The sequence below is a fragment of the Rhinopithecus roxellana genome, chromosome 5 (assembly GCF_007565055.1).
Source record: "Rhinopithecus roxellana isolate Shanxi Qingling chromosome 5, ASM756505v1, whole genome shotgun sequence".
In the NCBI taxonomy this organism is placed as follows: domain Eukaryota; kingdom Metazoa; phylum Chordata; class Mammalia; order Primates; family Cercopithecidae; genus Rhinopithecus; species Rhinopithecus roxellana.
In genome coordinates, this window is record NC_044553.1 from 109,769,031 (window position 1) to 109,795,006 (window position 25,976).

Here is a 25,976-nt window from a genome sequence, read left to right on the forward strand (position 1 = left end):
CCCTTGTGCACTGCTGATGGGAACGTAAAATCATGCAACTTCTATGGAAAGCAGTCTGAAGGTTCTTCAAAAAGCTAAACATGGAATTCATATGACCCAGCAATTCTACTTCTAGTTATAAACCCAAAAGAACTGAAAGCAGGGACTTGAGCAGATACTTGTAGGCCAATGTTCACTACACTATGGATTAGGCAATGGGTTTGTGTTTTTTTGTTTCTTTTTGTTTTTGTTTTTTTGAGATGGGTTCTCATTTGCCCAGGCTGGAGTGCAGTGGCATGATCTTGGCTCACTGCAACTTCTGCCTCCTCCCAAGTTCAAGTGATTCTTCCACGTCAGCCTCCCAAATAGCTGGCCACTATGCCTAGCTAATTTTTGTATTTTTTTGGTAGAGATGGGGTTTCACCATGTTGGCCAGGCTGGTCTCAAACTCGTGACATCGAGTGATCCAACCACCTTGACCTCCCAGTGCTGGGATTACAGGTGTGAAGTCACCGTGCCTGGCTGGCAATGGGTTTTTAGATATGAGACTTCAAGCATAAGCAACAAAGAAAAAATTGGTAAGCTGGATTTCATCAAAATTTAAAACTTTATTTTAAAACTTTTTCTTCCCCTTTTTCATAGGCATTGACAAAATTTAAAACTTTCATGCTTTAAAGGACACCATTAAGAAAGTGAAAAGACAACCCACACAATGGGAGAAAATATTTGCAAATCAAATATTCAATAAGGGACTTATATCCATGATATATAAAGAACACTAACAACTCAAGAACAAAAAAATAATGTGATTTAAAAATTACAAAGGATCTGAATAAACTTTCTCCGAAGAAAATATACAAATGGCCAATAAGCAGATGAAAAGATACTAAAAGTCATTTGCCATCAGAGAAATGCAAATCAAAACCACAATAAGATACCACCTCACACTCATTAGAAGGGCTATATTTAAAAAGACAGACAATAACATACATTAATGAGTATAAAGAAAAACCAGAGCCCTCACACATTTTTGGTGGGAATGTAAAAGGGGGCAGCCACTCTGAAAACAACCTGACGGTTATTCAAAATGTTAAACTCAGAGTTATCAGGTGACCTAGCAATTCCATTTCTAGACATCTATCCAAAAGAAATGAAAACATAGGTCTGCACAAAACCTCATACCTGAATGTTCATAGCAGCATTATTCTTAATAGCCAAAAAGGGGAAAAACCCAACATGTCCATCAAATGATAAATGAATAAACAAAATGTTACATACCCCTATAATGGATATTATTTGGCAAGAAAAAGAAAGTACTAACACAGGCTATAACATGGATGAACTTTGAAAACCTTATGCTAACTGAAAGAAGCCAATCACAAAGATCACATATTACATAATCTCATTTATATGAAACACACAGGACTGGCAAATCTATAGAAACAGAAAGTAGAGTAGTGGTTGCCAGGAGCTGGGGCTGGGGTCTGAGGATGCAGAACATAAAACAGGGAATGAATGCTGATAGGTATGGAGTTCTTTTTGGTGTGATGAAATGTGTGACAGTGGTTGTGTAACTGTGAAAATACTAAAACCCACTGAATTGTACATTTTTAAATGGTGAGTTTTATGGTACGTGAATTATATCTCAGTAAAGCTGTTTAATATTAAACAAAAAATAGGTGGTGCCCTATGCCCTATCACAGTAACTACAATTATAATATTTACCATTTATTGAGTACCTACTATGTACCTGGACAGAACAGGCAGGCTAATATTTATCACAGACTCTATTAGCATTAGGTGCAGTATAATTTCATTTCATCTTCATTACAACCGTTAAAGAGGTAGTGTAATATTTACATCACTTACAAGGAAGCTGACATCCAGAGATTAAATATCTTAGCCAAGACAATTTAACTAGTATGTGGCCAAGGCAGAATTGGAATTAAAGCTCTTAATTACTATAACATATTATTTCTGAGGCAAAAAAAAAAACAGCTTGTCCTTTATAACTAATGGTTGTTGAAGGGTCAAGCAAAACAATGAATGTAAGAGAATAAAATGTTATGCGTATACATTTTTACTCCAGATACGGTTCTACTTGGTGAGCAAAATATCACCTAGGGAATTATTAGTCTAACAGCTGTATATACATGCTACACGATGCAATTTGAAATTTAAATTTTTCACATGAAAATTAGGCTAAAAAAGTCCTTTTCGTACACTATAATTTGACTTCCATTTTCTTTAGATCATAATCCAAAATAGATAATGCTAATTCTCACCCATAATTTGTATAATTGTATTTCTTAACGTTATATAAATATATTATCTTATATATTTCTTAATGTTACATAAATATTTTAAAATTATAATTTTAAAATATAATTAGCATACATAAAATACAAAAAATAACAAAAATTATATTAAAAATATAAAAATATATAACATTAAGAAATATGATTATACAAATATTGTATTTTTGATTTTTTAAAATCAAAAGTATTAAATATTTGATTTTTAAATTATTTTCTTTAAGTATTTGATTTTTTAAAAATGGGGTTGCCCCAGTGAGGAGTATATTCACCAAACCACTTTGTCTGCACTCTTCTGTCAGAATTACTACAGTATTCACCTACACTGTGCTCATTCTGATTTCAGCTGAGAAAACGACTTGATGCGTACTCTGTAGGTTCCTAGAGTCTGTCAAAGGTGCAATTCTTTTTACTGCACCTTATCCAAGGTACAATAGTAGTGGTGAGCCACCCAGCTGTAGTACCTGCTGAGCCAGAGAGGCAGAAAGATGAGAGAGAGGGGGAACAGAAGCAGGACCCTGTCTTAGTTGTGCCCAAAACCTGCTGATTGTCCCAAATCACATCTCTCTGGGACAGGCAACTTAAAAAGAATGTACCTGGCTTGTGTTCCTCACACAGTAACAAACAGGAGTCTGCCATATGTTTAGTATTTTTATAATCTGTAGTTTTTTCCCCCAAACTGAATTTTTTTTATTTTTATTTTTATTTTTTTTATTATTATTTTTTTGAGACAGGGTCTTACTCTGTTGCCCAGGCCAAAGTGCAGTGGTGTAATCATGGCTCACTGCAGTCTCAATCTCCTGGGCTCACGTGATCCTCCTACCTCAGTCTCCCAAGTAGCTGGGACCACAGGCACATGTCACCAGACCTGGCTAATTTTTGTATTTTTTGTAGAGATGGGGTTTCACCATGTTGCCCAGGCTGGTGTCCTACTTCTGGACTCAAGTGATCCACCTTTCCTCGGCCTTCCAAAGTGCTGGGATTACAGGCATAAGCCATTGTGCCTGGCCTCCCAAACTGCACTTTTAAAGGACTGATTAACTTCTCTACTTTTGTATTAATCAAATACATATATAACTGTACTTCAGAACTTTATTTTTATTTTTTTTAATTTTATTTATTTATTTATTTTTGAGACGGAGTCTCGCTCTGCCGCCCAGGCTGGAGTGCAGTGGCGCGATCTCCCGATCTCCACTCACTGCAAGCTCCGCCTCCCAGGTTCACGCCATTCTCCTGCCTCAGCCTCCCGTGTAACTGGGACTACAGGCGCCCGCCACCGCACCCGGCTAATTTTTGTATTTTTAGTAGAGATGGGGTTTCACCGTGTTAGTCAGGATGGTCTCGATCTCCTGACCTCATGATCCACCCGTCTCGGCCTCCCAAAGTGCTGGCATTACAGGCGTGAGCCACCGCGCCCGGCCTATTTTTATTTTTTTGAGACAGATTCTTGCTCTGTTGCCCACGCTGGAGTCCAGTGGCACCATCTTGGCTCACTGCAACCTCTGCCTCCCAGGCTCAAGTGATTCTTGTGCCCTAGCCTCTCGAGTAGCTGGGATTACAAGCATGCATCACCATGCTTGGCTAATTTGTTTTTCACATTTTTAGTAGAGACAGGGTTTCACCATCTTGCCCAGGCTGGTCTCAAACTCCTGAGCTCAGGTGATCTGCCCACCTCAGCCTCTCAAAGTGCTGGGATTGCAGGTGTGAGCCACCACTCCTGGCCATGTACTTCAGAACATCTAAGCTGTATGAGATAGTCATTGCCTTAATACAATTTTAGCTAAAAGCAAATAAACACAGTATCTTTGTCTGAAGTCTCTCTCTAGTCCAAAGCGGGCTTCCTAAAATACAAAAGGAGCCTGAGAACCTGAAACTGGAAGTCAGCTGACTAGATGATTTTTAAGGCCTCGTTCCACTTCACTGTCTTAGGACCCTTTCTCACTGAGATACCTCTGTGTCCACACACACACACACACACACACACACACACACACACACACACACACACACATATTCTCATGCCAAACCTGGGAGCTGCCCTTAATGCAGGACCACAATGTGTGTGACCCCATTCCATCAACAATGACTACAAAGAAGCTCCTGCCCTAAGGCAGGTGTCCATTGGAAGAACACTGAAAATTTCCAACTGCTTCACAGTTTATCTTATCATGAAAGCTGCCATGTGAGTTTTAACACATAGTACACAGGCAGACAGAAGAAAGTAACTTAAACAAAATTACTTATACGTTTATTAAAATATTCTCTTGAGGAAAAAAGGCAACTACACTAGACATCTACTTGCAAACATGGATGAGGTTCAGAAAGTATTTAATTTTGCTTTTAAATGAAAAGAATATTTACCCCTCTACTCATACCAATAGTAAGGAACGGAATTCTTACTACTTGAACAAAGTTATCATTATACAGAGAAAAAAAAAATTCTCTTTTTCATATCAGCTCCCCTTCCCACTGGAACATCTTAGTGGGAAAATGACTGACCTTACTGTTTGTTCTTACACACTTGGGCCAGGCAACACGAGCAGATGACCTACCTGAACCACAAATACCAGATACAGAGCTTCAGGGTTACTGAAGAGGGGTAATGTTTTTCCCAAGACAAGATCTAAGCTCTACGGCAGGGGCCTTCTGAGGGGAAGTATACCCAACACTGAGCCAGAGCAAGAGCCCCATCCTAGTCTTTGCATGCAGTCTGAGCCATCACGGAGTAATTGGCTCAAGGGTCCTATTTCCATCCTTCACTGAGCATGAACATATACTTCAAAATACAGATGTGTTCTCCAAGCACTCTCACTAGTTCCTCTAGATCATGTGCAGTGCTAGTGAAGTCACGGAAATAGGCCAATCCTCTTGCTGAGGGGACCACCTGTAGCTCTGTTCTCAGGCTATAGCCTCTCCATGAGGCCCATAGCCCCTCACTGTGGTTCTACGTGAGGGGTTCCTCACCCCAGCAAACCCACTTCTCCTTGGGTTGGATTATATTTTCAGAGTGTCAATTCCTGCATGAGTGATTTCTGCATAAGATAACCTAGAAACGTGTAGGCAGACCCAGGGAAAAGAAGAGACCAGGCCATGACCTTTAAATGTGGCCAAATGAGTATCAAGTGCTCATCATCTGTAATTCACTAATTAATATCATGAAAGTAATTTTTCTCATGGGAATGTCAAATATGGAGGTGACGGCAAGAGAGAAGGAACACTCAAAAGTGGAGTGTGAGGAGTGGGAAATAAGTGCTCTCCCTACACTCATCAGCTAAGGAAGGCCATTAACCCACAAACACAGCAGGCAGAGCATTCTTATTGAGTCAGATAAGCTGGATATGAGTGCCTACTCTCCCCTGAAAAGCTCTAGCATTCTTGGCAAATTCCTGAATAAGGGGGTTTGATGTTAATTTCTTTAGGGTACTTGCCAAATATGATTCTAGGTTATAAATTACTTGAATCACTTTACATTGTGCATTAACTTAGCACATGAGATGCCAAAAACCATGTGAGTATTTTTTTTTTTTTTTTTTGAGACAGAGTCTCACTCTGTCACCCAGGCTGGAGTGCAGTGGCACAATCTATGCTCACTGGGTTTACGCCATTCTCCTGCCTCAGCCTCCCGAGTAGCTGGGACTACAGGTGCCCGTCACCACGCCTGGCTAAATTTTTGTATTTTTTAGTAGAGATGGGGTTTCACCGTGTTAGCCAGGATGGTCTCGATCTCCTGACCTTGTGATCTGCCTGCCTTGGCCTCCCAAAGTGCTGGGATTACAGGTGTGACCCACGGCGCCCGGCTGCCATGTGGATATTTTAAAGACAATTTGGACTCTTTCTTAAAAGCAAAGTTATAATGCTCTATATAAACAACACATATCTAATCTTAGAGCAACTTAACCTTTAAGTAGGTCAAAATTGTGTACATATATTAACAGTATATATACAAACATAGACACACAAACACATGATGTTTTCTTTTAATAGCTTCATCCTTGACCAATTCTAAGAGTTTCTCGGATGACAATCTAGATAATAGCAATTTCTCTCAAGACCAGCTTACCTTAAATAAATCCGCAACTATTCCATAATCTGCCACTTGGAAAATTGGAGCTTCTGGGTCTTTATTAATAGCCACAATTGTCTGTGAAATAAAAACAAAGAGTTTTGACTTTTACCAAGAAAACATTCCACACAGACTGACAGTTCCATTTTAACTTCCCTTACAATATATTAACATTCTTAAAATGTCTAAAAATAAGATTTGATGCATCTGTGTCAATATTGTAAATTTATTAGAAATTTCCGGGTTGGAATGTAATAAAATTCTCTCTTACCCACAACTAGCCCATCTCAGTACTAAAGAGTTTAAAATCTTTTTTTTTTTAAAGTTCTTCTTTTGACCAAAAAAAAACTGATTTTAGGTGAAAAAGTAATAAATCTATACCCAAATCCACAGCCTTTGTAGTGCAAACTATTTTGTCCTTCATTTATTATTTAAAAATTATTATTCTGGAGGACAGGCACAGTGGCTCACGCCTGTAATCCCAGCACTTTGGGAGGCCAAGATGGGCGAATCACCTGAGGTCAGGAGTTCGAGACTAGCCTGGCCAACATGGTAAAACCCGTCTCTACTAAAAATACAAACATTAGCCAGGCATGGTGGCGTGTGCCTGTAATCCCAACTGCTTGGGAGACTGAGGCAGGAGACTCGTTTGAACCCAGGAGGCAGAGGTTGCAGTGAGCAGAGATCGTGCCACTGCACTCCAGCAGCAAGACTCTGTCTCAACAAAAATAAAAATAAATAAAATTATTCTGGGATATTCTAACAATATGAAAGCTAAACTATCTTGTCAGCCTGTTATTAAGGGACGTTAAACAGCTTTAAGTCCTTATGTACATAGCAAATAGATTAATAAAACAAGCAAATTACTTATATCTCTTATAAAAGCTATCAAACATTTCTCTTATTTGCTATAAAAATATTCTTAAATGCAGGCCAGGCGTGGTAACTCATACCTATAATTCCAGCACTTTGGGAGGTGGAGGCGGGAGGATAAGACTGTGGACTAAAAATAATTCAAATCTCTAGAAGTAAAATTAAGTTTCTACCTACCTGGCATTGTATGTTGTGAAAATAGCTGGTATTAAAAAACACATTAAGTATTTTGATGTAGCCTGACTCAAAATACAGGCTACATGATATCCAACATCTATGTATTTCCCTTAGAGGGGTTCCTCAGAGAGATGTGCAGAATATGCCAGAATGTCTAAGACTGGAACATGGTTATATAGTCCAGGTAACTGCTAATCCAGAGAAACATGCTACACACATTAAGATGCATGATCAGAGACAATAAACAAGTTTCAAACATGAGCCTCAAATTCAAAGGCACAAGAACAAACATTTTGAATAGCAGATGTTGATTTGCATTGACGTGTTTGTCTTTTGGGAATGTGTAACCTGCTTCACGGCGATAAGCAGAGATTTGTTTAGTTATTGATGGTAAATTATTCTCCTAGAGGCCACTTAGACATCTGGGAGTTTAATCATCCATAAGCTTTTTTCATTGTACTATATAACAATTGTTATTATCATTATTACTTTGAGACAGAGTCTCATTGTGTTGCTCAGGCTGGAGTGCAGTTGTACAATCAGCTCACAGAAGCCTCGATCTCCTGGGGTCAAGTGATCCTTCCACCTCAACCTCCTGAGTAGCTGGGACCACAGGGGTATACCACCATGCTCAGATAATTCTTTTATTTTTTGGAGAGATGGGGTTCTCACTATGTTGCCTAGGCCAGTCTCCAACTCCTGGGGTCAAATGATCCTCCTGCCTTGGCCTCCCAAAGTGCTGGAATGACAGTGAGCCACCATGCCTGCCTTAAAAGTTACTTTTAGAGAGAGAGCATATAACTGTGGGCAAGGAACCACTACAGTATTTAACAAAAAAGATGTGGGCTGGTTATTGTTCTTCGGATTATTAAAATAATATTTCTAAATAATCAATCGTAAAGAACTATGATAAAGTCTTGCTCGTATCCAAAGCCCTCTCAATAGCTCCTCGCAAGCTCAAGTTCTTCCTTCTTACAGAGCTTTGAAATGCATAGATTGTATTCAACCATATTATTATTATTACTTTTTTTTTTTTTAAACGGAGTCCTGCTCTGTCACCCAGGCTGGAGTGCAGTGGCGCAATCTCGGCTCACTGCAAGCTCCGCCTCCGGGGTTCACACCATTCTCCTGCTTCAGCCTCCCAAGTAGCTGGGACTACAGGTGCCCGCCACCACGCCCAGCTAATTTTTTGTATTTTTAGTAGAAACGGGGTTTCACCGTGTTAGCCAGGATGGTCTCAATCTCCTGACCTCAGGTGATCTGCCCACCTCGGCCTCCCAAAGTGCTGGGATTACAGGCGTGAGCCACCGCACGTGGCCTCAACCATATTACTATATATTAGTTCAGAAATTGCTTTCATTAGATTCATTTGATTTAACAATCAAATCTTGAATTCCTTCAACTAAACCAGGATTCTAATCAAAATTGCAGCTTGTAGGGAATGCAACTGTCAGATTTAAACCATTCTAATATCCCATTTTAGAACTTAAAACCAATGCAACTAAAGACTATCTCCTATGCAGATAATGGGGTTATGACAACAGAGGACGACACAGACAACAGGATGAGACAGTGACAACAAGGGCTATGCCTTTTTCATTTAAGCACTCCCAGCTTCTAGTATAAGGAACGATCTTAATAAACATTTGTTGACTAGTTGGAGATACAAAGTCTTGGCTGACCCCCAACACCAGTCTTCTTACTTCAACTGTTCCCTATTTGCTCTGACGTACACTACCTAGTGTCTTTCCCACAATCCAGCCCTGTTGGCGTGGCGTGAGAATTTTCACTGGTATCTTCTTGACAGGCAGAATCTTTTATTTTTAGAGAAGCAGAATTCTAGCTATGTCTGAACTGGTCTGGCTAAAAATATACTTTAAGGCTACTGGTGCTGGAGTTTCTTTCTTTTTATTTATTTTTTCTTTCTTTTTTTTTTTTTTTTTTTTTGAGGCGGAGTCTGGCTCTGTCGCCCGGACTGGAGTGCAGTGGCCGGATCTCAGCTCACTGCAAGCTCCGCCTCCTGGGTTTACGCCATTCTCCTGCCTCAGCCTCCCTAGTAGCTGGGACTACAGGCGCCCGCCACCTCGCCCGGCTAGTTTTTGTATTTTTAGTAGAGACGGGGTTTCACCGTGTTAGCCAGGATGGTCTCGATCTCTTGACCTCGTGATCCGCCCGTCTCGGCTTCCCAACGTGCTGGGATTACAGGCTTGAGCCACCGCGCCCGGCCTATTTATTTTTTCTTAATGCAGCAATCACATTTTCCCCATTGGCACTGCTGTTTTCATAGCTCAGTAAAGAAACCTACCATCCAACTGTAAAATCTGACTGGTTTTGGGCCAGTTCATTTAGAAGCTACAAAGAGGTAGTGCATGCATTTCAAGTTAGAAGAAGTTAAGCCTGTTAAAAGTTTTATTATCTTTTATATCAAGCTTCCATCTGAATGGATAAATGCAGGAATGTCAGAGGCATCTCTGACTTCATGAAAGACAAGTTCATAATTCAAACCATACATTATTATGCATGAATTAATGTGTCATATTCTGAAATATATGTTCAGAGTCATTACACAGGACTTCCAGAGTAGTCCAAGTAGCAAGTTAAAATCAAGTGTTTCCTGGCCGGGCACAGTGGCTAACGCCTGTAATCCCAGCACTTTGGGAGGCTGAAGTGGGTGGATCACGAGGTCAGGGGATTGAGACCATCCTGGCTAACACGGTGAAACCCTGTCTCTACCAAAAATACAAAAAATTTAGCCAGGTGTGGTGGTGGGCGCCTGTAGTCCCAGCTACTTGGGAGGCTGAGGCAGGAGAATGGCATGAACCCAGGAGGCAGAGCTAGCAGTGAGCCAAGATCAGGCCATTGCACTCCAGCCTGGGCGACTTCAGCCTAGGCAACACAGCAAGACTCCGTGTCAAAAAAAAAAAAGGGCAATAAGTAGAGGAAGGAAACACTTGACTTTTTTTTTTTTTTTTTGAGACAGCGTCTTGCTCTGTTGCCCAGGCTGGAGTGCAGTGGCGCAATCTCGGCTCACTGCAAGCTCTGCCTCCCGGGTTCACGCCATTCTCCTGCCTCAGCCTCCCGAGTAGCTGGGACTACAGGTGCCCGCCACCACACCTGGCTAATTTTTTTTTTTTTTTTTTTTGCATTTTTAGTAGAGACGAGGTTTCACCATGTTAGCTAAGATGGTCTCGATCTCCTGACCTCATGATCTGCCCACCTCGGTCTCCCAAAGTGCTAGGATTACAGGCATGAGCTACCACGCCCGGCCCCATACTTATTGCACCTTTGATAATTACTGAGATACTGAGATATTAAGATGGCCTGATGCTCCAACCCAAAATGTGTTGGTTATACTTTGATAACAACCCAAGAAGAGGGGCCCTGCTGATATATGAGATTGTGACGGTTAGAGGACTAAAGTGAAGCAGACAGAGAGAGAATCAGGGATCAAAACCTCAAAAATAAGTTAGACGTTCAGAACCTCATCAAATTGTTTAAGCCTCACATTTTCTATCCACAGATTGTCATAGCTGAAGGGCACCTTAGTGATCGTCATTCAATACCCACATTTAGTAGACAAAGAAACTGAGTTTGCAGACAGCACTCATCATGCATTAAGTTAGCAGTGGAGCTAGTAACTCAGGTTCAGGCCTCTTTCCATGACACAGCACTGCCTCTGTGACCAATAATTTTTAAGGCGGTGAACGGTAGCTTTTATTTCTTTGGGTTCCCAGATCTATATTAGTGTGAATGGCTAGACTACATGCACTGTAACTACATGGAAACATACAAGGTAAGCCAAATCCCAAAATGTGGAAACGTTTTCTTTTAGCATCACTGATGTACAATTACCTTGCTGTCTTTCATCCCAGCTAAATGTTGGATGGCTCCAGATATTCCAACAGCAATATAAAGTTCCTGAAATAAAAGAGGTCATGTTATTAATACATATTTATATTATATAACACTTTCCAAAGTGTTTGCTATTAGCAGCTTAAGTCTTAGGCAAAAGATATGTTAAATAAAACAGAGGCAAAATGTATTGCTTAAATTATGCTTTCCTTTTTCTCTGATCTCCTTAACCTACAGTTCTCTTTTTCCTGTGAATTTCTATAGCAGTGGTGGTATAATAAATATGTGGATAATGAGGATTACTGAACATTTACTATGTGCCAGACGCGGTGTTAAGCATTTTACATCAAGCGTCTCAATCTCACAACAATTACCTGTGAGGTAGCATTTTTTCATCTGTGGCACTCACTTGAAAGTCACTGCACAACCCATACATGCTGTACATACCCATTAACAATTAACAACGTACACACGTTGTATATTAACATATAAACACATATACTCAAATATATTAAAATAAATTTGGACTTAGTTGTTTGGCTTGTTTGCCTCATCACAAAAGGGTATTTGTTAAAATGGTAATAAGGATATGTTTACTAAACTTTGTATTTAGAAAAACCAGAAATACAAATCACTATCAAGAGATTTTAAACACACACACACACACACACACACACACACACACACACGTTCTCTCTGAATAAAAAATAACAAACTTCTCAAAGGCATGAGCTGAACCTTTGTGTTTCCAGAGCCTAACAAAAAGGCCTCCATACCATAGTTTTTTGGTAAATGTTGATGATATTTGTACCTCTTCCGGCCCCTCTGCCCTCAATAATTACAAAGGGAATGACTGACACTGTTCTGTCTCCTTATCTAAAATTTTTACAGTACCTATGTTTGAAAATAAAAACACACTTCCATTATGAAAAATTTTAAGCACTTTAATAAGTGCTTAATTAGAAGAGCTTACCTGCTTCATTTTGTTTACCAGGTATAATTAAAGCTTCAATTGAAAACCTTTTCCCACACAAAAAATGAACAAACAAGTCCTGGCCTGGGTAGGAGGTATAACTAACATGTAACCAGACTAACACTAAGGTTTTGTCACAACTGACAGTAAAGTCTCTCCTCGATATGAATAATATGTGGAAGGCACTGAAGGTGGTTCTGTTATACTTAGTTTTCTTATAGAGCAGATACTGCAAAAGCCAATGACAGTGTCAAGGTGGTCCCACCTTGTTTTCTGCACTGCTTATGATCTCATTTAACAATTGCTCAATCCAAAATAAGAAAGCATTTCAACTAGGATCTGGAAATAATGTTATTGCCTCCAAATGTTATGATTTTTCATAGCACCTAAGTGTATATGACCACATACAAGTCAATTCAGGGCCTCACTTTTTCCAGTTGTAAACAGAAGAGGTACAGCTCCAGCACTGGTGCTTGTAAAGAAAGCTCCCCAGGATACTCTGATGTATAGCCAGAGCTGGAGAACCACTATAATAGGTAATCCCTCAGCTCTTTGGCAGCCTGAATCTTAGAAATGTCCAGCCCCCTGCAGTACTCCCTAGGCCTGATCTTTACAAGCATAAAGTGTCCAACTGCTCCTAGAGCAGCACCATGTAACCTGGAAAAGGAACCAATCTAGTCCCCAAAGTGAGTTAATTATCTAAAAATGAGATGAGCTTGTTTTTTTAATCAACTTGTTCTATAGTTACCAAAAGCCTGAAGACAAGAACAATTTGGGGTAATAAGACTGTGTCTTAGGGTGGGGAGGAATGCTGCAGAAAGTATGGATGAGGATTAAAAAGCAATTGCATGCTCTGTGATTCTACCTTGAATGCATCCAGTGTGTCAACTGTGATCCTACACAATGCAATAAGGCCCTGACATCATACTGTCTCTTACACATGGACACTAGCATAAGTAGTAAACTTCTTCTACTACTTTCTATTTAAGATTTACAAGTAATTCAATAGTTTTTTTTTTTTTTTTTGAGACGGAGTCTCACTCTGTCACCCAGGCTGGAGTGCAATGGTGTAGTCTTGGCTCACTGCAACCTCCACCTCCTAGGTTCAAGCGATTCTCCCACCTCAGCCTCCCAAGCAGCTGGGACTACAGGTGTATGCCACCCCACCCGGCTGATTTTTGTATTTTTAGTAGAGACGGGTTTTCACTATGTTGGCCAGGCTGGTCTCGAACTCCTGACCTTGTGATCCGCCCACCTCAGCCTCCCAAAGTGCTGGGATTACCAGCATGAGCCACCGCGCCCAGCCTTCAGTAGATAATTTTAAGGTCACCTCAGTTTATTCTGACTAGCATTTCATTCATGAAGGGACATTTGTTAAACTGTTAATCAAAATATACTAACGTTCATATTCAGAAAAACCCAGCAAACAAATTCTAATATAAAGATTTTTAAAGCAAGCTATTTAGCTAGATACCATTCTTCTAGGTATATTCTCAAAGTAAGCACTGGAAAAGACCAATCGTCCTGTAAATGAGTCTTTCTGTCATACACATCTACAGTAAATTCAAGTCTTAAAAGCTCCATGTGCATTATAAAATGCTAATGAAAATGTTGATTCACTCTGGCAGTAAACATAAATATAATACAAATGAAAATTACTTAAAACCCACTGTGTCCCCAAAAATGAACTCCATTGACTTTACCTGTAAATGTCACTAAGGAAATAAGAGATTCTGGGCCAAAACACGCTGAAGGCAGGTGCTCCAGGGCCATTTCTACCTTTCTGATCACAATAAATGGTCCAAATGGATCCACATGACCAACAGGGCTTTATTTTACTGTCTTGCAAACATGGTCCTCTGAATAAATATAACAGCACTGAGACTATAACCCAGAACAAGTCCAGGGATTTTGGCTGCTGCTCTGAGGCTGATAGCTCTCTCAGGCAGGAAGAGAGGCTTTTTTCCTTCTTTTTAAAAAACATCTACAGGCAATTAGACTAATATCTTAGTCTAATTCCTCATGGTTCAGAAAGCATTTTTGTATTTCAATAATAATAATAATGAGTATATACGAAACTCTCTACAGATGCTAATTTATGGGGCACATCAGATACTGCTTCACAACATAACAAGACAATCCCTTCCCTGAGGCACTTTCCTTCTAAATCAGATAGTAAGATAATTTGGAGAGAAAGTGAGAGATGCTGCCAGAGAGTACAGCAATTAAGGGTTATACAAGGTGTGGCGGGGGATGGAGGGGATTAAAGGAATGTACAGAAACAGAAAGAAGGAGGGATAGTCCTAGAGATAGGCCTCATGGCTTTAGAATCTAGAAGAGTGAGAATTTAGAAGAGAATGGATCAACCCAGGTGGCTGATAGCAGTCTGGGTTGATCACTCTGTGATGCCAAGAACAGGGACTATGCGGAGAAGTAAAGCCACAGGATGGGAAGAGGACCAGAGGTTATTCTGAAATATAGAGAAAGGATAGCACTTAACCTTAACACAAACAATGACTGGCAGAAAAAACCCACAAATACCTCTTCCTTTGCCAAAACCTACAGACTCACTCAAAGAACTCAGGGGCTGAGGTCTAAACTAGTTACAGTGGGCTAAGATAGAAAGCCCACTGAGATACTGCTGCATCTGATGCGGTTTAACAGGTTTACCGTATCACTGTGGTTAAGAACCTAGGTTCTTGTAGCCTCATTGCCTCCATTCAGATCCCAGTTCTGCCATCTGATAGCTACATGACCATGGGCCATTCATTTAACCTCTCTATGCCTCAGATTGCTCATTCAAAACACTGGAATTATAAGAACTCCTGCTTTATAGGGTTACTGTTGAGGCTCCAGTCCTTAGCATAGTATCAGATTTCCCAAGACACACTGATGTGTCACTCAAGGGTTGAGGTTTGTTCAAATATTTGTTTTCTCAGCCCACTAGGTGGCCAGGTGGGCTCCTGGGGATAGTCTCAGGACTACCATGTACAGCTGAGCAGGCTGCACACTGAATAACTCAGAAGGAGGGCACCACTCATAACAGTCACTATAGCCCTGCATTTTTATTACAGTAACTTTCCAACAGATGGCAGTAAAGTAACTTGAGACAGAAGTACTTACAAAAGAGTTGTGTGGACTAGAAGTACTGGGTGGCCAGAATCCCGTGGTACAAATACTATAACTGTCTAAGTGTACCATAACAGGAAAGAGTTGAGCAGCACTGGGTAACTGATTTTACTGTTGTTAATATTCTTACTGTATCTTACAGGTAATATAAAGATGACTAATTCTCTGTGTCCTGTCCTCAAGAAGCTCACAGTCTAACAATTATAGGCTATGGCAAGGTCACAAAAATCTGTAATCCAATAAAGGAAAATGGAAAAGAGGTGTGATAGAGCTACAGTCCCTCATCAACCGCTCACTTTCCTACCTGCCACTGAGAAATGGAAAAGCCATTAGGAGCAGAAAGCAGATTAGGGGACAGTATAACCCTAACCCTAACTCTAACCCTAACCTTCTGCCAAACAGGGGCCCACTTTTGCCATCCATCCCCATCTGTTCCTGCTCCCTTAGTCCTTCAGACAAAAGAAGCTTTTAAAGCAGGTTTTAATGGTCCTGGCTTAATGATAAAACTGCACGTCTGAGAATTAGAGGGATGATTGGAATGAAATCTTCAGACTTTTATAGAAATTTGACCAACCTGTGGATTCAACATGGCTAGTGTTCTCTGGTGGATGATTGGGTTTTTGGCTGCTTTCTTCATAAAGTAAGTATATACGAACATCATTCCTGCTTTACCCAAAACACGTGCCCAAACCTGGAATTCTAAGATGTATTATCTGAGCTCTGCTTTTCCAGAATTTCGTGTAGAAGCTAAGGGGAAAACTGTCCTCTGTTACACTGCATTTTCGCTCATCACTGTTAAGCCCCAAACAGAGTTATTCAATATATCTATACTTATATATCTTGTAAGCCATATATTTAATGTTAAATTTTCTAGTGACCACATTAAAGTAAAAAGAAACAGGTAAAATTAATTTTAATAATGTAATCTCAGGTCAGACTAACTATATCTTAAGTACACAATAATCACATGTGGCTTAGTGGTTATCATGTGTGCAGCACAAATCCAAAATAATCATATAACAAACTAAAGAGCCTTCTTGTAAACTCCACTAGGGAACTGTGGACCATGGTCTGGCAACACATCTAAAGATAGAATGGCATTGTCTTACGTGTTTGTGTTGCTTCTATTGGCTCAGAACAAGACCATTTACAGGTTCTTTTATGCTCAATGAGAACGTGAACCAAAAAGAAAAGTCAGCAGTGTGGCAGAGCTGAAGACTAGCATTAGAGGCAGCAAGATTAAACAAGAGAGTAGCCAATATAGAGAGTCACAAATAGACGACAAAAATCTATCAAATTTCAGGTGGTGTGGCCCATTATAGGAAAACCAAAAGCAGATTAAAACTACTGGTTTAATATGATGAGTTTATACTCTGAAAAAGCAACTCTCTATCAAATTTTGTTCTCCAGTAACTTATATTTATCTCTTAAAACTCTAGATAGACCTGAAAAATATTTCCTCAAAAACTCACAATTCTAAAAAAGATGTAAAAAGTATCTAAATTATGTGAGTCAAAAAAATTAAAATGGAAATTTAAAAATACATGGAACAAAACACCAAAAAAGGGAGGGTACATCAGAACATGTGGGATGCAGCTAGAGTGCTATTTAGAAAGAGTGACTGATTGATTTTGAGATGGAGTCTCACTCTGCTGCCCAGGCTGGAGTGCAGTGGCACGATCTCGGCTCACTGCAACCTCCACCCTCCTGGATTCAATTTTTGTGCCTTAGCCTCCCGAGTAGCTGGGATTACAGGAATGTGCCACCTCGCCTGGCTAATTTTTGTATTTTTAGTAGAGATGGGGTTTTGCCATGTTGGCCAGGCTGGTCTCAAACTCGTGACCTCAGGTGATCCACCCACCTCGGCCTCCCAAAGTGCTGGGATTACAGGCATGAGCCACTATGCCTGGCCATTACTTAGAAAGATTTATAACCTCAAATGCATATTAGAAAACAAGGATGATGGAAAATTAGTAAGCTCAGATCTCAACTCAAGAAAGTTGAAAATGAGAAGGTAAAATAAACCACTACGTTATTCGATTGTTACAGTTAAATAAGTAAGAGCTGAGTTCAGATCCTGACTCTCCCACTTACCAATCTGCATTCTTGAGCAAGTTATTCAGCCTCTCAAAGGCTCAATTGCTGTTATGTGTAAAATAGAGACAAATACCTGCAGCTAATAGGATTGTTGTGATGATGAAAATGAGATGCACATAAAGTACTCAAAATATTTGTATAATGCTATTATTTCTAAAATGATAAACAAATCTCTAAACTAGAAGGCATTTTTAATGTTATAGTTCTAAACAGAAAAGGAGACAGCCAACTGTCATAAATTTCATTTTAAAATGGTAACTATTACTATCTATATACCTATAGTCAAGAAAGTTGTTACTAACTTGATACAATTCTTCCAGGGGAGTGTACTGGGGAAAATTTTCTTTGATAGCTGTTAGTTTCTTCATAGAATTTAGTACTGACCATAAAGTTAGAATTTCTGCCCAGCTTCCTAGCCAGTGCTTGCTTAGGAAGTTGGGATGATTTCTTTACAGATTTCTAACACAATCTTTGTGCAAGGATACATATTCCAGATGCAGGTACTAAGACATATCAAGTTGATCATACTAAAAATGTAATACACATGAAGTTGAAATTATGTGAGTTTATGATATAAACTCATAAATTCACATTTTTCTGGAATTGGAACAGTACTCTGCCTGCAGCAACTTCAGATCTGCTTTACTTTAAACAAAGTAGAATGGAGAGATTTACACGTTTACTTTTTGTTTATATGAAATATGAATATGAGTAGGGTGGTTAAATCTGGAGCATTCAGAGCACAAATACCATGTCAATATTGTTCCCTCTCTTAAAAAATCAGGTTTTAAACTTCTTTTCTGCCAAAAGTGTTCCTTTCTAGATAGAGGTAGGGAAGGAACATGAAAAATTACATTTCTTTAAATAAATAAAAATTTAAACACATCATGTAAGTGGTTCTATCTAGAGTTCAGAGATCCAATGTTTTGTGTGCTCAAAAAAACAATACCCCTCAGACTTCCTCAACCAGGACAAGAGTTTTACAGTATGGCAAATGCTTTCTTAACCTTCTTTTCTCAATACACTACACAGCCATAACCTTAAACAGCAACTGTTATAGCTAAAACGTAATACACATATACATATATATAACAAATGCCAGGTTAGGAGTTAAATGAATTTATCATAGCAAATAATGAATGTGTCTTTGGGAAGTAGATTAACCAAACTATATTTTCTAATTATTGGAGCCTCCTGTGCATTAATATTGCTATCTTTCATCCTGCTGCTCACTTAAAAGGCCAAACTATTTCCTTTGTTTGCCAAATCCTGTTTAAGTCTCTTCGCTTTTTGGAAGAGGCCCCAAAATTCAAAGCACAACTATCTGTGGCTCTTTTCTCAAACAGCTCTCTGCCTGTATTATGAAATTATCAGGTAGGATTCTGGCTAAACTGAGTTTCACATGAAGGGAAGATTTTACCCATACTCTTGGTTTAAAGCTCAAATTATATCCCACCCATCAGACAATGCCCCTGTACTAAGATTAGCTCCTGTTTTATTAGAATTCAAGACAGCACACTAGTCATCACAGCTACATGTACTGTCTATGTTACACCAGTAACTATGCTGTACTTTATACACATGACCTCACTTAACTGTAACAACTCTATAGGGTAGAAATGACTCCTATTTTATAGAAGAGAAAGCAGAGGCTCAGGCAGGCTTGCTGAGTTGTCCAAAAGTATACACACCTAGTAAAAGGCAGGTTCTCCCTCCTCAGCTTTACTGAGGTATATTTGACACATAAAAATTATATATATTTAAAGTATACAATGTGATGTTACTTTGGTAGCCATTATGAAATAATTACCACAATCAGGCTAATTAACATATCTATCATATCAGTTACTTTTTGTGGTGAGAACACTTAAGATTTACTCCCTTAGCAAATCTTAAGTATATAATCCACTCTTACTAACTATAGTCACCATTCTGTACAATAGATCCCCAGAATTTATTCATCCAGCATAACTGAAATTTTGTATCCTTTGACCAACATCTCCCCATTTCCCCCACCTCCCAGCCCCTGGAAGCCACCATTCTACTCTCAAAAGGCAGGCTTCTTAACCTAGGTTGATTCTAAATTCAGCACTTTTTCTCTACCACATATGACTCAGTATTACTACTGTATTGGTAATATGCTTTAGCTGAAGTCACCAATCTGTTAAAACTCCATGAAGTATATTTATCTTAAAGAAAAATCCCTAAAACAAGATGAGACCTGGTGAAGAGCCAACTGAAGTTTGTATATATAAATATATATATATAAAGTATTGTCAATTTTAGCTAACATTAGCTTTTACTCCATGTTACTAAAAGTATCAGTTTGTACGTTAGCTCTGGGTCTCCTTATCATGAATAATGACAAGCTACACTGTTTAGATTTATTGCTCTATCAACCACTTGCACGTCAATTAGAAAGCCTCTAATGCACACCCACTACACACATGCACCAGCTGGAAGCCCTTCAAGGAGACTGACTCACAAAACAGGCAAGGCACTGAAATTATTTTTGTTGTTGTTGTTGTTTCTTTAATTCATGTAACCTGCACTGAAAACTAATACTTTTCAGCTAAAGATTTTGACTTGGCTTTCAATGAAGTCAATATCTGGTTCAAAATAACTGCTAAAGGGAAATGTCTAGAGGCAAAGCCAGAAAATGCATTTGGAAGAAAAGCAGGGGCCCTCATCTAGCCTCTGAAGATTTTTCACATGAATGGAGATTCCATGGCTCAGTAGATGGACTTGGTTCTTTTTAGTAAGAGAATATGTAGCCAAAGATTCTTTGAAATCTTAAATTCAAATTAATTCTTAGATATAAGGTCCTCCATATTCTTTTAACCAGTCTATCTTTTCTCCCAGGAGGTATAGGAAACTAAGTAAATGTCTTCTTCATGTCTAGTCTAATATGTCCAAAGCAGGTGGGATGTATATCACTAGCATACACTTCATTATGTACCTCATATTTTTTGTTCAAAATATAAATTTAATAACCCAGTTGCTCAATTACAAGGTTAAAAGAATTTTTTAAAAACAAGGACATTAACTATATTGTTAAATGCAATTCAAAAATGTAAATGTAAACCAGAAAAAAAGTGAAATTTCAACCTTTGGCCTCTTAGTAATGTTTTTTAATTGCAGATTTCAATTATGCAAGATGTACAGGATCTGAAACAAGTTTTTTTTTTCCTTAAGAGAATAGTTTCGGCTGGGCGCGGTGGCTCAAGCCTGTAATCCCAGCACTTTGGGAGGCCGAGACGGGCGGATCACGAGGTCAGGAGATCGAGACCATCCTGGCTAACACGGTGAAACCCCGTCTCTACTAAAATACAAAAAACTAACCAGGCGAGGTGGCGGACGCCTGTAGTCCCAGCTACTCTGGAGGCTGAGGCAGGAGAATGGCGTGAACCCAGGAGGCGGAGCTTGCAGTGAGCTGAGATCCGGCCACTGCACTCCAGCCTGGGCGACAGAGCGAGACTCCGTCTCAAAAAAAAAAAAAAAGAGAATAGTTTCACATTAAAATATAACTTCAGCTGTGCTCAGAGGCTCACGCCTATAATCCCAACTACCTGGGAAGCTGAAGCAGGAGGATTTCTTGAGATCAGAAATTTGAGGCTGCAGTGAACTATGTTCATGCTGCCATACTCCAGCCTGAGCAACAGAATAAGACCCCATCTCTAAAAATATTAATAATAAATTAAATATAATTTTGATATTTAACTATTTTATAATTAAATGCTTTGCATTTATCTAATTTTCTTCTATACCAGTTCAGAGCTTTTCCATTGTGGGAAAATATACTTTAAGTGTACCTGAAATTATGAAAAGTATAGTATTATATGCTTACCTAAAACTATTCAGTTAATTTACATTGAAATATTTGTGTATATGACATCAAAATACTTGAACATGTAATCAAGTCTATTACAAAGCTTTGCATTTTAGCAGGTCAAATAAACACTTTATTTGAAGGCTGGGTGCCCCGTGGCTCATGCCTATAATCCTAGCACTTTGGGAGGTCGAGGTGGGAGGGTCGCTTGAGGCCAGGAGTTTGAGACCAGCCTAGACAACACAGCAAGACCCCATCTCTACAAAAAAACAAATTAGCTGGGCGTGGTGGGACACACCTGTGATCCCAGCTACTTGGGAGGCTGAAGCAGGAGGATCACTTGAGCCCAGTGATAGGTGACAAAGTGCTAGCAGCCCTCACTCTCAGCACCTCCTCGGCCTCAGCGTCCACTCTGGCGGTGCTTGAGGGGCCCTTCAGCCTGCCGCAGCACCATGGGAGCCCCTCTCTGGGCTGGCTGAGGCCGGTGCCCCCTCCCTCTGCTGGCCGGGAGGTGTGGAGAGAGAGGCCTGGACGGGAACCGGGGCTGCGCGCTGCGCTGGAGGGCCAGTGTGAGTTCGCATGGGGCGCCCACTCAGCGGGCCCCACACACGGAGTGGCCAGCCAGCACCGCAGGCCCAGGGCAGTGAGGGGCTTAGCACCCGGGCCAGCAGCTGCGGCGGTTGTGCCCGGTCCCCCAGCAGTGCGGGCCTGCCAGCGCTGCTCTCAAATTTTGGCAGGGTTTGGCTGCCTCCTGGCAAGGCAGGGCTCAGGACCTGCAGCCCGCCATGTCTGAGCTCCTCCTGCTGCAGTGGGCTCCCGCCGGCGGCCTGAGCCTCCCCTACGGGCGCCGCCCCCTGCCCCGTGGTGCCAGGTCCCATCTCCAGCCCAAGGACTGAGGCGTGCAGGCACAGCTGGGGACTGGTAGGCAGCTCTGCCTGCAGCCCTGGTGCAGGATCCACTGGGTGAAGCCAGCTGGGCTCCTGAACTGGATGGGGACTTGGAGAACCTTTATATCTAGCCGAAGGATCATACGTGCACCAATCAGCACTCTGTGTCTACCTCAGGGTACTCTGTATCTAGCTAACCTAGTGGAGACTTGGAGGACTAGCACTCGGTGTCTAGCTCAAGGATTGTAAATGCACCAATCAGCACTCTGTGTGTAGCTCAGGGTTTGTAAATACACCAATCAAAACTCTGTGTCTAGCTCAAGGTTTGTAAATGCACCACTTGGTACTCTGTATCTAGCTAACCTAGTGGAGACTTGGAGGACTAGCACTGTGACTCTGTGTCTAGCTCAAAGTTTGTAAACGCACCTATCAGCACTCTGTGTCTAGCTCAAGGTTTATAAATGCACCAATTGGTACTCTATATTTAGATAACTCTGTAGCTAACTAGCACTCTGTGACTCTGTGTCTAGCTCAAGGACTGTAAAGGTACCAATCAGCACTCTGTCAAATCGGACCAATCAGCTCTCTGTAAAATGGACCAATCAGCAGGATATGGGTGGGGCCAGATAAGGAAATAAAAGCAGGCTGCCCTAGCCAGCCACCGGCAACCCACTCGGGTCCCCTTCCACACTGTGGAAGCTTTATTCTTTCGCTCTTTGCAATAAATCTTGCTGCTGCTCACTCTTTGGGTCCACGCTGCCGTTATGAGCTGTAACACTCACCATGAAGGTCTGCAGCTTCACTCCTGAACCCAGCGAGACCACGAACCCACCGGGAAGAATGAACAACTCCACATGCGCTGCCTTTAAAAGCTGTAACACCAGTACTATGAAGATCTGCAGCTTCCCTCCTGACAGCGAGACCACGAACCCACCAGAAGGAAGAAGCTCCAGACACATCTGAATGTCTGAAGGAACAAACTCCGGACACACCATCTTTAAGAACTGTAACACTCACCGCAAGCGTCTGCGGCTTCATTCTTGAAGTCAGTGAGACCAAGAACCCACCAATTCTGGACACACCAGGAGGTTGAAGCTACAGTTGTAGAGATGTGATGGCATCACTCCACTCCAGCTTGGGTAACAGAGTGAGACCCTGTCTCAAAAGAAGTTTATTTGGCCGGGCACAATGGCTCACACCTGCAATCCCAGCACTTTGGGAGACTGAGGCGCGCGGATCACGAGGTTAGGAGATTGAGACCATCCTGGCCAACACGGTGAAACCTCGTCTCTACTAAAAAATACAAGAAATTAGCTGGGCGTGGTAGCGGGCCCCTGTAGTCCCAGCTACTCGGGAGGCTGAGGCAGGAGAATTGCATGAACTTGGGAGGCAGAGCTTGCAGTTAGCCAAGATCGTGCCACTGCACTCCAGCCTGGGTGACAGAGTGAGACTCTGCCTCAAAAAAAAAAAAAAAGTTTGACTATCAAATTTTTTTTTTTTTTTTGAGATGAAGTCTCGCTCTGTCGCCCAGGCTGGAGTGCAATGGCGTGATCTCTGCTCACTGCAACTTCCGTCTCCTGGGTTCAAGCAATTCTCCTGCCTCAGCCTGCCGAGTAGCTGGGACTACAGCAGTGTGCCACCACGCCCAGCTAATTTTTGTATTTTTAGTAGAGACAAGGTTTCACCATGTTGCTCAGGATGGTCTCGACCTCTTGACCTCAGGATCCCCCCACATCGGCCTCCCAAAGTGCTGGGATTACAGGTGTGAGCCACTTCGCCCAGTCAACTATCAAAATTTTTTATCAGCAAAGTTCTTTTTCTTTTTGAGACAGAGTCTTGCTCTGTCACCCAGACTGGAGCGCAGTGGTGTGATATCTGCTCACAGCAAGCTCCGCCCCCCACGTTCATGCCATTCTCCTGCCTCAGCCTCCCGGGTAGCTGGGACTACAGGTGCCCGCCACCATGCCCAACTAATTTTTTGTATTTTTAGTAGACACAGGGTTTCACCGTGTTGGCCAGGATGGTCTGGATCTCCTGACCTCGTGATCCACCCACCTCGGCCTCCCAAAGTACTGGGATTACAGACGTGAGCCACTGTGCCCAGACAGCAAAGTTCTTTAATTGATTCAGGTCAAAACATGCTAAATTATACATTTCTAAGTAGAATTTTGGAGTTGTAAGGAACCTTTGAAATTATGCTATCTCCTTATTCCATCAATGATAAAAATCAAGGCCCTGGGAAACAGAACTGCCGCTTGAGCCTAGGTCTCCTGACTTCCAAGTAGTAGTCTTTCCACTCACCAAACTGCCTCTTTTCCCAAATCACTAAGAGCTGGCCATTGCTTACACATAGCCTTCCTTGACATTTAATCGTAACTTCTATGTCAAGAAGTTTATGAGAGCTACAAAGCAACCAGAGGAAACCAATTTGAAGGTTCCTCAAAAAGTTATACATAGAACTACCATATGTCTCAACAATTCCAATCCTAAGTATATATTCAAAACAACTGACAACAGGGACTCAAACAGATACTTGTATGTGAATGTTCACAGCAGCATTATTCACTATAGCTAAAAGGTGAAATAAAACAATCTAAGTGTCCATTGACAGATGAATGGATAAGCAAAATGTTTACAAATGACTGGACCATAAAAAGGAATTAAGTTCTGATACATGATACAACATGATGAAATGTGAAAATGTGCTAAATGAAAAAAGTCATCACAAAAGGACAAATTGTTTGATTCAACTTTATGAAATATCTAGAATAAGCAAATTCATAGAGACAGATAAGCAATTACAAGGGGCCAAGGTAGAACGTAATAAGGAGTTATTGTTTAATGGGTATAGGATTTCTATTTGGGGTGATTAAAACTTTCAGAAATAGAGTAGTGACGGTTGCACATTGTGAATGTAATTAAAGTCATTAAATTGCACACTTAAAAATCGTTAAAACAATTGGGTGTGGTGGATCACACTTGTAATCCCAGCACTTTGGGAAGACAGGTGGGTGGATCACTTCAGGCCAGGAGTTTGAGACCAGCCTGGCAACATGGTGAAACACTGTTTCTACTGAAAATTCAAAAATTAGCTAGGCATGGTGGCACATGCCTGTAGTCTCAGCTACTTGGGAGGCTGAGGCAGGAGAATTGCTTGAACCTAGGAGGCGGAGGTTGCAGTGAGCCGAGATGGCACCATTGCACGCCGGCCTAGGCAGTAGAGTGAGACTCCATCTCTAAATAAATAAATAAATACAAATCGTTAAAACGGAAAATTTTGTATTTTACCACAATAAAAAACCACTAGAAACCCTGACAGAAACCGTCACAGAATTTCCCATGTTCAAAAAAACTTCCTTCTAGAATCTTGTGGTAATTATTAAAAATTATTAACATACATTTTAAAATGATAAGGAAAACCAGGTACAAAATTTATAGAAATTCACTGTACTGTCTTCAAAATTTTTCTTTAAATCCAGGCTGGGCACAGTAGCTCACGCCAGTAATCCTAGCACTTTGGGAGGCTGAGGCGGGTGGATCACAACGAGGTCAGGAGTTTGAGACCAGCTTGGCCAACATGGTGAAACCCCGTCTCTACTAAAAATACAAAAATTAGCCAGGTGTGGTGGTGCACACCTGTAATCCCAGCTACTAGGTAGGCTAAGGCGGGGGAATCGCTTGAACTCGGGAGGCAGACGTTGCAGTGAGCCCAGATCGCACCACTGCACTCCAGCCTGAGCGACAGAGCAAGACTCCATCTCAAAAAAACAAAAAACAAAAAACAAAGTTTTTTTCTTGAAAT

General features: G+C 40.9%; 1 protein-coding gene across 2 annotated transcripts in view; it reads right to left on the bottom strand.

Moving 5' to 3' along the window:
* ETFA (electron transfer flavoprotein subunit alpha) overlaps nt 1-25,976 on the bottom strand; it is a 112,202-nt gene that overhangs the window by 3,544 nt on the left and 82,682 nt on the right. For both annotated transcript variants that reach the window (XM_010375725.1, XM_010375726.1), the window contains 2 exons: nt 11,260-11,325; nt 6,355-6,435 (listed from right to left, as the gene is read on the bottom strand). In XM_010375725.1, the coding sequence (XP_010374027.1) occupies nt 6,355-6,435; nt 11,260-11,325 (147 nt within the window). The remainder of the gene's footprint in view (nt 1-6,354; nt 6,436-11,259; nt 11,326-25,976) is intronic.